This window comes from Pundamilia nyererei, unplaced genomic scaffold (genome assembly GCF_000239375.1).
Source record: "Pundamilia nyererei isolate P.nyererei 1_Seehausen unplaced genomic scaffold, PunNye1.0 scaffold00459, whole genome shotgun sequence".
NCBI lineage: Eukaryota > Metazoa > Chordata > Actinopteri > Cichliformes > Cichlidae > Pundamilia > Pundamilia nyererei.
The window spans coordinates 128,828-142,025 of NW_005187860.1; the positions used below are offsets into that span (position 1 = coordinate 128,828).

At 41.0% G+C, this 13,198-nt stretch overlaps 1 protein-coding gene across 1 annotated transcript in view; it reads right to left on the reverse strand.

Moving 5' to 3' along the window:
* LOC102192103 (probable RNA-binding protein 46) overlaps nucleotides 1–13,198 on the reverse strand; it is a 27,105-nt gene that overhangs the window by 1,898 nt on the left and 12,009 nt on the right. Inside the window, exons 5-6 of the mRNA XM_013916084.1 lie at nucleotides 8,875–9,074; nucleotides 7,219–7,321 (exon numbers count right to left, since the gene is read on the reverse strand). Of these exons, the coding sequence (XP_013771538.1) occupies nucleotides 7,219–7,321; nucleotides 8,875–9,074 (303 nt within the window). The remainder of the gene's footprint in view (nucleotides 1–7,218; nucleotides 7,322–8,874; nucleotides 9,075–13,198) is intronic.

Genomic DNA, 13,198 nt, shown 5'->3' on the forward strand with positions numbered 1-13,198 from the left:
TTAATAGACCTCTCTGCATTGAATCATATCTGTTATTAATATCTGTCTCTTGATGGAGTTTTTCATTCACACTGTCGCCATGGTGCTTGCTCATATGGGGTTATATGATTGTTGTTTTGGGTTTTTCTTTCCATTTTCTTTGTCTTACTGTATAAAATTGAACTGAACTGAACAGTTTAGTGTGAGACAGCATCATACAATGGAAGAAAGTTGCATGCCGGTAGTGTTCATTGCAAAGCAAGAGAATTGTAGATGTGATGCTCAGGAGTGCCTCCACCTGCTGCTCAAGTCTGGTATGAATGATAGTCGGCATTATTTTGGTCAACAGTGAGATTACAAATATTTGACGTGACTCATCATAGTTTGATTTGATTTTGATATACCTTTATTAGTCCCACAAGGGAAATTTCATAAGGCTGCCGACCTATTCCACGCAATGGCGGCGCCATCTTACCCTCCGACCATACATACATTACACAAAACATCACATGGGGAAGACAGGTCAGAGAGGTATAACAATGGAAAATGCACCACATGAGGAAAGATAAGGAGAAAAAAATAACTCCCCCCAGACTGAGCTCCAACAGGGAGATCAGTTTGAGAACAGAAAAAAACACCTCTGCACATAGCACATGAAAAAACTTTTAATACACCAAAGAAACACATGACAAGCAACAGGGGTGGGTAAAGGGTGAGAGACAGCCAGTGTAGACTGTACATCCGGGCCTGCAGTCTGTGCGCTGGTCTCCTTGATCCGCTGTCAGCATCGGAAGGGAATAAGCGTCGAAGGCGTTTGGAAAGGAAGGGGGGGATGAGTGTGTGCATATCAGTGTATATGTATGTGTGTCCAGAGTTCAGCTGAGACAGTGTCTTTCGCCCTGCCAGGCTAAGTAAACAGTCTTCCAGCCAACCCAGGTGGCCTTGCATGGAATGGGGGGGACAGACTAAACACAGTCGTTATCAGGGTGTTGTTCAACTCCAGCCTTGACACCGCAGCTGGCGGCAAAAGGGGGTCTCCGCATGAAGTGATGGTGGTTTTTACTTTAGTGCGAACAGCTCATATGAATTTCAAAGCAGTTCTACAGTCCAACACTGGTCTCTCAATCTCCCGTTGGAGAGCCGTGAGCTTCACCATACTTGCGTTCTGTGATGTTGTCATTCTTGTGCTCAAGGAGCCGATTCTGAGAACTCACGGCAGTGCGCCTCCCCGAGGTGTGATCCAATTTACGCACAGAGATGTTATTCCGAGCTAGCCCTTCCGAGATGTATCCAGTCTGCAGTCAGAGATCTTATCCTGAGTATTCTGAGTATGAATGTGAGAGTGAATGAATAGTGGTATTGTAAAGCGCTTTGGGTGCCTTGAAAAGCGCTATATAAATCCAATCCATTTATTCACAGCAGCCGTAGCCTCTCCAAGATCTTATTCGTGCTGCACTCAATGAGCCCATTTTGAGAAACTCGCGCCTCTCCCATCATTCCAATCCCAGCGGGCAGCCTTGTGGGGGTTTGAACAGCCGGTTCCGATCCCTGTTACCATGGTTCCGAATAGGTAGATATCTTCAGCAGGCAGACTCACCCAAGCCCAGACTTCTCGTTAAGGGGTGTCAATTGCATTCAGAGACCAGGTTTTAGAGAACAGACTGTGAGAGACTGTTCCAGGGAAAAGTAATACAAAAAACACAAGACTAGACAAGGACATAAGAGGCTAAGCAGGGAAGCTACGGGAGAGGAGGAGAGGAGAAAAGTGCAACCGCCTTCGTCAAGAGCAAGAGCAGAGAGATAATAAATACACTGTTTGTTCAAACTTTAAAAAAGAACAGGAGAAGGAAAAAAATCTTTTTTTCAATTAAGTTGATATTTTTGAACTTCAATGTTATTTTAACTGCAGAAGTAAATGAAAGAGAAATGAATTAAACACGCCAAAGCCCAGAGGGGAATCAATGTGGACTTTTATGAAGGGGCAAAGGTAAAGAAAAGGTATGTGCTGAAAGGCAAAAGCAGAATATTATTTTTTCTCAATTATCTTGTTTTAATAATTGTTGGCAGGGAAAAAAGGAATTCAAATTAACTTTAGAGCCCAGACAAAGAGCTGCTATTTTCTTCAGGTATGAATACAGACAGGCTTAGGGCAGAAAAAGTTTGAAAACCACTCTTTTTTACACAACGAACTTTCATATCCTCGCTGCTTTATGGTGTTTTAGAATAGTCAGTTGTATTTGTTGATGTTGGGGAGTTTAGTGTGGTCTCACACGCATAGCACACAGAGTCAATGAATGTTACAGCAGCAGTTTTTTTTTTTACCTTGTCACACATAACAAAAGAAAGGTTATTACAATGAAATTAAACTACATTTTGTGTGTACATACTGAGACTTTGCGATATCTACGTAACATGGATAGTTGTTTTTATTGCTGCATCCATTATTATATATAATAATAAGACAAACAGAAAAACACAAGCAGTTAAACTTCAGTTTGTTCAGTCAGGAAGCAGACACTTTTGTGAATGAATATTAAACCTGCTTTGGTGTAAATAAAAGTAAGAATGCACTGCAAACGAGAGAATGGTTTAGGATGTGATGGCCACAGATCACTGCTCTGTCTTTATCCCTCTTGACTGATTTTTCATTACTTTGTGTTACTGTGTCTGTTACTGGAGCTGGATGGAACAGGGCCAGAACTCTACAACAGTGGGCTACTCACGCATGTCTCCGATTTAATCTGGCTCCATGAGGGTCCAATATCCTCATTTAAACATCATGTGCCACATCCAGCCCACTTTGACATAAGATGGACCAGATCAGTGAAATTCCCTTGTCTTTCAGCCTGATGTCTGCCACTCCTGCTCTTAGTGGGACCTCACTGTTTATCTGACCCTACCCAGAGATCACCAGGACTATTGGTGCCCCGTTATCTTCACAGAGGAGAGCAGGTTTATACTGGGCGCATGTGACAGATGTGAGCCATGGCATCCTGCCTCCAACATCATGCAGCACGACCAGTTTAGCAGTGAGTCAGTAATGGTCTGACTTTGGTTTTTCTTCTCATCTTCAAGTAGCACCAATGTATGCAAGATTTAAGCGTCTAAGCAGTGTATATATTTATATACTGTGACCTGGAGTGCCTGAAGAGAGATGAAGGAAGCCAGAGAGAAAGGGGAAGAGACTGAGGATGTGCAGAGATCTCAGGCTCCCCGTGGAGCAGCGAAACTGTTAAAAAATGGATTCGGTGCAATTAAGGCTGATTAAAAGCGTCCAGTCGCCGGGGCGCTCCCAGCTTTGCTCTACGCTTTTTAAAAACAACATCTTGTTTTCAAAAGGCAAAAAGAAAACACTTAATTGTGTCAGAGTTCTGTGCTGGTCCGAGCGTCAAACCACCGGGACACAAACCTGCTTCCTGAAGTCAATTAAGAAAAACACCTGAATCGTATTTCAGCCTCTTGGTGCTTTAAAAATCACCTCTTCTTCTTCTCCTCATCCTCACACTCATGTCCAGACGTCTTCCGAGTTAAAGCTGCTTTTAAGCTCCAACCACAAGAGACACATTCAGAGAGAAACTCGAGCTCTATTATATTTTCGTACTATCCTCAACTAGTAATCACTTCACCTGAGAGCAGCGGTATGAAAAGAAAATGAGGTCATGGGTGTTTCCGGCCTTGAATTCAGGAGGAAGACTGTGGTTTTTGTCCTGTTCGTGGTCATCAGGTGAGCTCCTTGTCCTCTCAAAGGTATTTCAAGGTGTGTGGGAGCTTGGCCATGGGAGTAGGCTGCGTTCCTCTGGATGTCCTGTGGTGCCTCAGGAGTTTGAGGTATCTAGTCTGTGCCTGAGCTGAGTATGAAGGGAAAGGTGTTGATTTACCGGTCGATCCACATTCCTACCCTCACCTAAGCCCACGAGCTCTGGTGGAGACTAAAAACAACGTGAAGGTAGAGACAAGCAGCAGACACGAGCTTCATTCAAAGGGTGGCAAGGCTCAGACTTTGAGGCAGGTTCGAGCTCAGAGTAGAGCTGCTACTCTTTAGCTTACAAAAAGGAGCCAGCTGAGGTTATTTTGGGCATTTGATGAGACGTCCCAGGCATGTCCTCCCAGAAGAAGACCCAAGACAAAGGAATCATGTCTCTCAGCTGGCTTAAGATTGCATCAGGTTCCCAAGTCAGTTGCTGAGAAAAGGTAGCTAGTGAGAGGGAGGTCTGGGTTTAACTTGCTTAGACCACTGCTTCTGTTATCTAGCTAATCACCAAGGATGGATGGGTGCCTCTGGCTGAATAAAATACAGAGGGGTGGTGTCCCCCTAACAGGTTTCCAGGTTTAATGTCAACCGAGGTGGCATTAAAGTGAGAAGAGGCCCAGTATTACACAAAGAAGGCGTATTTTGAACTTAAAATCATGCAAAGCTACAAACGGTTTTCACAGACCCTTCAAGTTTCGCCATTCACATGATTTTTCTTCACTTCTGTTCAAATACATCTATAAAATACTTGTAGACTTGTTTTTTTTAGCTGTTAAAAACACCTAGAAAAAGTTCTTCACTAACAGAGCTGATAAGTTTTATTCCCCGCAGCCTGCAGCTGGTGTTGATTTGAAATATCTCACTTTGAACAGATCCTCTCAAAGCTGCAGTGTTCAGGGTTCAGGAGACGCTGGCTCAGACAGGCAACGCTGCGATTGGCTCCCAGGGAGATGCAGGTGGAGAGAGTTCAGCCTCCGACTGCCAAGCAGCTTTTTCCTCTCAGGGGAAACAACCACGTTTCTTCTTGCCTTCCTTCAGCTTTTAGGTGACCCAAAAATCACTGCCCGCCAAAGTGGCCCCTGCAGGGTCCTGAACCGTGAGCCAATCAGTGGCTACGCTCAAAATGCTTGTTTCACTGTAGGTACATTAGTACTAACAGTTTAAATACTCTGGATATAAACACAACTGAAAAAACACCAATTAAATAAGAACATGACTCAAAAACTGCTATTACTTCATTTTAAAAGCTGAATTTGGTGGTTTTTGTTTTGTCTTTTTTATTTAGGCCCATGTCCGTTTTTCATTTTTAATGTTTTAATGGTGCGATTTGTTAGCTTCCACTTTGATAAAGACAATGAAATCTTTAAGGACTTGTTTTTAATAGGCATAATTACAGAACATACGCAGTGAAATATGGATCGAGATGCTAGAATGCATTTTGGGGTTTTCTTTTTTATTTAACACGTTAGAAAAGCCTTAAAGTGACTGAGAGTTGTTTAAACAGTGCAGGAACAATGTTGGAATTTCTCATCAATTTAATATTTATTTATCAATAAACACTACATCCATTATTGTTGTAAGCTAAAAAGGTTGGAGCACACTTGACTTTCTCTTTTTGCTCAGTGTGAGTGTTACACCCCCTGCTGTGCTGATCCACGTTACTACACCCTAAAATGAAGGGTGCAGGATGAAAAGGGCGACAACAATGAAGCATCTTTTTTTATTTTTAAACACTCCATCTTCAAATGCGTTTTCCTAAAGCACATTTACAGGAAATGTGTTTTCCTTTATTTTAATGTCAGACTTTAATTCCCTGCAGGAACCCTGGACAACAACAAACAAATGAGAGACTGCAAAAAGCAGACTGCTGCTGAAAGGAGTCCTGCTGTATGAATACTGATGATGGAGAGAACTCTTATTATTATAACCTCATTAAAACAGCCATTAAAGTGAGAGAGCCTCCTTTTGAGATCCTTTACATCAGTGTGACTCATGAATCCTCCCATCTGAGATGCTGTTGGAAGACACACAATCTGCCTTTAATTTGATAGTTGGTGACTTGTCTGCTCGAGTGAAGACTTTGTTTTCTTTTTAAAGACAGAAGTGCAAATCTGAAACTGTTGCTCTTTTTTTAAACTACACATGTTCTGACTTTACAGCAGCCTGTCCACTGACCCAGGCTAAGTATTTTAGACCTTTCCTGTCTTTACTTTTCTTATTTTCTAAAGAGGTTAGAGGAAGTTGGCAGGGGGGTGGCTGAAGTCTATCCCAGCTACCACTTAAGTTGATCACAAGTTAACTTAACCCCACTAACTACATGTCTCCGGTGGAAGCCATGTGGGAGGAAGCCAAAGTACCTGGACAAAACCCACACAGATCCAAACTCATCACAGAAAGGCGTGACGGTGTCCTCCTGTGTGTGGACCTTGGAAAGTTTTACCGGAAACCTCAACTTTCTTTCCTTGTTTTCTGTCATTTACACGCCGCTCCAATGCTGGAGGTCGTTGAAGACCAAGAGGAGATGTAACCCCGACAAAACCAAAGCAGAGTGTCTGCTTGTTTGGCTGCACCTAGAAAATCTCTACATTAGGGCTGTGTTATATAGTCTGCTATGCAGTTACATTCTAAACGAGTTAATATCGAGATGATATCATGTCAGAGATCTGCAAGCGATGCACGTCAGCTGATGTCGATTTTGTAGCTAAAAGGCGAGTTACTTCCAACAAAGAACAGTTTCCAAATTATGCAAGAAAACAAGCAGTTTCACTGTTGAGTACATCCAGGCTACGAAGGAGAAGATGCTAGCAGCTGGTCATGTGCGACCTAAATGTAAACAAACGACTGGCTATAGATGATAGGAAGAGTAGGGACGGAAACCACTGATGTTGTTACATGGTGGGACTTTCAGCAGCTGGTTAAAAAGATTGACCTAACTTCATCCTAGCTAACAGGCTTTTTTACACTTTTATTTAGTTTCCAGAGAAAACACTACCTACGATACTTCTTAACTTCTATTTGCTGCCTGCCAAGCTGCAAGCATCGATTAAAACACCGTTCAGTTCTTTTATCTATATCATCAGAAACATCGTTATTAACAATTTCTTTGAAATATTCTCCTACAATTTGTTACTGTCCAATTAAAGTTGTGAACTGTTACCAAAGACGAACCCTGGTGACGTCCACCGCACTCTCCAAATGAGTCTGACTTACTGGAAGAAATGCAAACCAAGAGTGGGGCTGAAGAGCCCCAAATAACAGACCCAATACTCTCAGAACATCCCTCAGTTACGACACGGTCCTAATCCGTGTCCAAGTCCTGGTCTGAGGTTCAACTCAACACACTCTGCTCTCCAGCACCCTGGCATACACCAGGGAGGCTGGGCAGTGTGTGGGTCTGGCACAAGCTACTCATTTATTCACATGAAAACTGTTTACAGTGTGTGTGTGTGTGTGTGTGTGTGTGTGTGTGTGTGTGTGTTGAGGAGTACCCAGGTTCCACAGGGTGGTCTGAGCAGCAAGCTCCTTGGCATCATCCAGCAGAGCACACAGCTTGTCAGGGATGTACGTCCTTCGTGTGGATTGTATCACCACCTACATGTACGTACACACACGCACACACACATAGTGTTTGGTTAATGTAGAAACAAACAATCGTTTCACTGAAATGAAGACACACAAAGACTGGGGAGGTAATTAATGGGGTAAGTCACAGTCAAAACTGCATTGCTGGGAAACAAAAGAAAAACAGGCGAGCTGCTGGCTGGTTTATGACTGTTTCTGTAACTTTAACATCTTGTGAAACAGTTTAAATAAAAAAAATTTAAAAAACAGCTTTAAATGGAACTGCTGAATTTTACACACACTACAGAATATAAACGTTATTTTTTTATGTTCATATGCTGATAACACAGGAAGAATCTGGATGTTATAACGGGATAATGTTAGAGATGGTCATGATATGTAAGACTTCACTGAAACAAGAACACGTAATAAGCAAAAATTCACTGAATATCAATTTATTTGTACTTTTAAAGTTATGTTTTTAAATGTTTAAACTGAGTAACATAGAAATATCTCTCATCTATGTACATAATTGTGTTGCATTTCAGCTTTGTGACGTACATAATTTACTGCTGTAGACTTTGCAGCCCGCAGCACAACCCTGTCCCACCAGGCTGTAAAATAATCTGTCCTTGTGCCTGCAGCAGAATCATATGCATGGAATATATAGAAGCTATAAATAATTCAGTACGGTCAAGCTGTGTTTATATTTGTGGTTGCGTCATTAATGTTATGCATGGTTACAGACACACACATATTTCTGTATTACACCTTCTCGCAGCTGTTTATGGAGATTTATGGAGTACATGTTTATGCATTAATGCAGTCTGCAGTGCTCTCTACATGTGGTACAGGTGGTATTTTGTTCATGTTAACAGGTATGTTAACGTTAGCTAATATTAGCCAGAAAAAAATCAGTCACCTATGTAATCAAGCCCATTTGAGCTATGACGGAAAACTAGTGTCAACAACAACAGGAAAACTGATTTATGGAGTGAAACGTTTAGCTTTTAGGGTCAATCCTGAGCTAACCTTAAGCAAGCTAACATTATTCAAAAATCTAGTCTGTGATTTGCCATTTCCTCCAAACTTCCAAGGCTGATCTCGTAATTTAGCTGACCTTTTTCAGATAATGTCACAAATCAGGAGTCACTTGATTCATTGAGCATAGTTAAGTTACAGCTAGGAGTTAGCTGCCTAACCTAGCAAAATGGCATCCAAATGAAAATGCTAGTTGGATAGCATGAGCCACAACAATATTTCATAGATAATAGCAAACAGTATTGATTTTAGCCATAAGTCTATTGTGTAATCGCACAAGTTAAGAAGTATGACTAACACTACTTTTTTTAAAGACAGCTACAATTAGCGTGGATAGAGAGCTAGCTAACACTTAGCTACACAGCACATGAAGAGGTGCTAATGATCCAATACACTGTAAAAATGTCAGTGCAGCAACTCTAAATGTCATTAACTGGATCCTGCACATATATAAGGACAATGGATGTGCATAAATTCAGACACCTCTCAGATATGTTTAACTGCATGCATGTTTATGTGTTAACATCTAGTCAGTCTGAAACCTTGTACAGTAACAGAAGCTTTCCATCCTGCCCTGGTGTGGAGTACAGGTAGTATTCTGGGGGCAACCAGCAGTTTTTGCAGCAGTAAAAGTCGAGCAGGCTGACGGCCGAGGTGATCTGACTCTGCTTGAGCGACAGCAGGCTGGTGCCAGTGAGGGGGGTGCCGGGCAGCAGGGGGTACATGCAGCGCTCCAGGTCATCTGACGGTACAAACACATATACAGGGGAGCAGCATTAAGTTAGACGGGTGCTTCCTTCAGCTCAAGGTACATACGACTTCTTTAAGACCTCACAGAGTATAAGAACAACATCACAATGAATAAGAATTTGCAATTTGTCTCTTTAATTTATATACACCAGTAAAGCCAGTTGTAACTTAAACTGTGAACCCAAAATACTACATTGACCTTTACATAAAACTACCACCAGCAGCAAAAAGTTTTATGTTATATAAACACTCTTGTGGAGCGGACAACACAGCGGAAAAATTGTGCCGTTTATGCTGGACAGCGTAAGTGTTTCACTCACATTTGTGACTTGAAAATCAATTTAACGGAGTATAAACCCATGTAGGAGCATGTGTGCATAAAAGGCCTTAAAAGATTCAGCTTAAATGGATCCTTTTTTCTCAAAAAGCCCACTGAAAACACCACAGCAGAAAAGATGATCCTGCTGATTTCACAGCCTCTCAAAAGCCTCTCAAAGAGGCAGTGAAGTCAGCTGGAGACAAATAAAATGTCTCTGAAGTCTCCACAACGGCAGCCCTGTGTACCCTTTAGTGCTAAAAAGACGAGTGATACCGACATGCAGGGGTGTGTCTAAAGGTGGGCATAGGTGTACCATAGTAATTTATTTGTGGAATAGTCACGAGGACAATTTGAAAAGATTTACAAATATATATCAGTTTTAAAAATTAGATTAAAAAACCTTTAGTTTATAAAGCACCACATGAATGAAATGGGGTAATACAGCCCGTCTCTTCTCTTCCACTTATCCACTTCAGGTTCTGATTGTCAAAATTTATTTTAAATATTTAATACCCTGTCTCGTCCATATATCAAAACCATAGGGGATACAATGGTTGTACTGCACATTAAATATGGATAACTCGATATGATGACATTTAAAATACTGGAGGCAGCCCGTGCACTTATGGCATGAATTTGAAAATCCTAGTAGATTTCCAGTCTCAGTGAGCTTGAAGTCAAAGTCAAGGTCATTGAGACTCGAACTTGTCTGTGATTTTCAGAATCCTGCGTCACTTGGTCTCAAGTTATGGTGTTCACTCCCCCACCTTTGCTTCTTTTTCGGTTTTTGAGCAGGAAATGTTTTTGTGAATGTGAATAAGATGAATTTCATAAATGTAATGTTTACTGGTTTGTTTTTCGTGCGTAACATTTGTTACTTATATATATACACGACAAAGTGTTTGTTATGGGCGGGTCAACTCTGAACCACTGGCAGTGAGGTCAAGTGAGGAAACGTACTTATGGTGAATTTCTTCTTTGTTTAGGATTTACTCACTGGGATATAGAATAGTTGGGAACCCATGGCAACCATCAGAAAAGGCCTATTTTAGGTAGGAGTCACCACTGGAGAGCATTCTTGGTGAACAAAGGGTGGTGTGATGGCGCTGGATGAGCATCATTCCTGCCCCTCAGTTCTTCTCGCGGTTCACTGAGTTTAATACTTTTGACTGCAGCACAGTAACAACCAGGCTCATCTCATCACTAAAGCAGCGATCATAAAGTGTGACTGACTCAGCTCTGATCCATCTTCCCCAACTTTTCACTCAATTACTCCCTCACTGACTCTCAGTTTATCGGGCGACAAATCAAAACCCAGAAATAACTTTAATTGGTTTCTATCAGCAGGTTTTTTTTTCAATTATGCAACGTTTGAAACTGGTCTGAGAGGGAAATGTGGCAATAAATGAAAAGAGGTTGCTCAGCAGTCCTTTGGGTTTTCATCTGCACGTCTGTGTCGGTGCACCTCATCTTGCAGCCTCACTTAAAGAGGCTCCAACAAACTGAGCTCATGTACATCGTATTGTTTTGGTTTAATTTATGGAACTAATTATTTTCAAGTTGTTGCGTAATCCCCCTGTTAAGTGCCAAGGCTTTAATCTTTTTAATGTGCAGCAGTGCTTTGATGAGTCCCCAGAAATCATCTGACCATCCTTCTCGCCCTCTGAAGTTTTCCATTAGCTCTGTTTGTGTGCAGCACGTCTTAAAGGTTTTAAAAACACTGAACACAGTTAGCATTTCAGAAAAGAATCACTCTCGGGTCACACTCAGGTTTGAGTGTGAACATTAAACTTGTATCGAGACTTTTCCATAGCGAGTAATTCAAACTACGCAGCTAGGACTGGGCGATATATGGAGTTTTTAAAACATATCAATATATATTTTTATATGAGATGTGACAATATCGTTTATATCGATATAGCATCTCTCTTTCGTCCACTTTTGTCTCTACGCTGCGTTACTCTGCCTCACCTCGCACCTTCACTGAACAACTCCTCCTCCCCCATCGCTTCACCTGCAGGTAACGACAAGATGGACATGGAGCTATCAAAGAGGAGCTGAAAACATTTGGAGATGACTATTTTAGTGCTGTCAGCGTTAATCTCGTTAAAATGACGTTAACGCCTTAACTTCTTAACTTATGGCTTTAACAAAAATATCGAGATATATATCTTATATCGCCATCCAGCTGAAGAATATCGAGATATGAGTTTTGGGTCATATCGCCCAGCAGCAACATATTCATGATCAACCTCGTGTTGTGGACGTTCTCTTGGTTGACTCAATGAATGTATTCTGAATACTTTGGATTACTTAATATATTATCATGCTTTTTACAACTACATGAATGTACTATTGCTGTGTGACTTATTACTATTACTGAAGGTTACTCTCCATACCAATACCAACTAGATTTTTAAATCTTATTATAAATGAGTAACAGTAGGTTGACATTAGGTAAGGCTGCAGTGGTTATTATTATATTTACATGCTTCCAGCTCCCGTTTCTGCTCAGTGACAGCTCGTACTTTTCCACTCTCCTTTTTCTCCCTCCCTCGCTCACAGACACATAACGGGTATGGCAGTCCATTCTCCCTGCAGCACGGACTACACTGCCCATGATGCTACATTCTTTAGGGCTATGCCTGTAGCAGTCTGCTATTGCCTTCATATTAAATTATTAATTAAATAATCATTTAAAAAAAATATTACTTCACGTCATTATGTGGGCTGCAAGTAGAGGTGACATTGGCCGTGAGATTGAGACACAGACATTAGAGCCCCTTAATGTGTGTTTTGTTTGCGTTTCCACCAGCGTGGAATTACCAAAAATAGAGAGGGCACAGCCTAACATATAAAACAGGAAAATACCGCCGTGTAATCCATTTATTTCAACAAAGTCACTGTATTCTGAGTATCACCCTTTTAAACTGTAATGGAATACAGTTACTCATATTTTGTCTTTTAAATACATAATGCCCGTACATGTATTCTGTTACTCCCCAACATTGACCATAGCTCTGTAGCTAGCCACCTAGTAGCACTTCATTATACTGCATGTTAACTAGCCCAACTGATAAAAGTTGTAGTAGCGCTCTACTGTGTACTTGCCTGTTTTTTAATAGAAATCCTTCAATCATAATATATTATATTATCTTTAGATGGAAACTAACTAGCTGACTTACATTTCATAGATATCTGTTAGTGCCCGTTTCATGGCGCTAACAGAATTTGGATTGTTTTTAACTCTTAGCAGCGCCTCAGCATTTGTTTTAGGCAATTTAAGGGGCATTTAGCCTTGAAATAAAAGATGGCTTAAGTGGATAACACTAAGACATTTCTAAATTTACCAGCTGCCATGAGTCATGGAGTTTTATTCATTCAGATTTATTCAGCACACCTGCTTTATGCAAAAATCACCAGTTTGAAGCCAGACAGAATGGCCTAGCAGAAGCAATCAGATGAGGATCATTGTGCAGCCTCTTAATGAACCATACAATGCCAGGTCTCCATGACACCGGACACTCATACATGTTTACAACTCTCTACTCGACACAACAAACGGCGAGAGTCACTATATTGTGGCACTTTCAGCACTTAATTGTCGCCTTAGAAAGGCTGAGGAGTAACAAGAAAACATAAAATGATAAAATTAAAAACAAGTTAATTAAAAAAAAGTAGAAGATAAATGATGCATAAATGATCACAAACAATAATAAAGGCTGAGGACAATAAAAAGGATGTTTAAAAAAAAAATCACATAGGTCTATAAAAACACCAATGTGATTTTTTTTTTT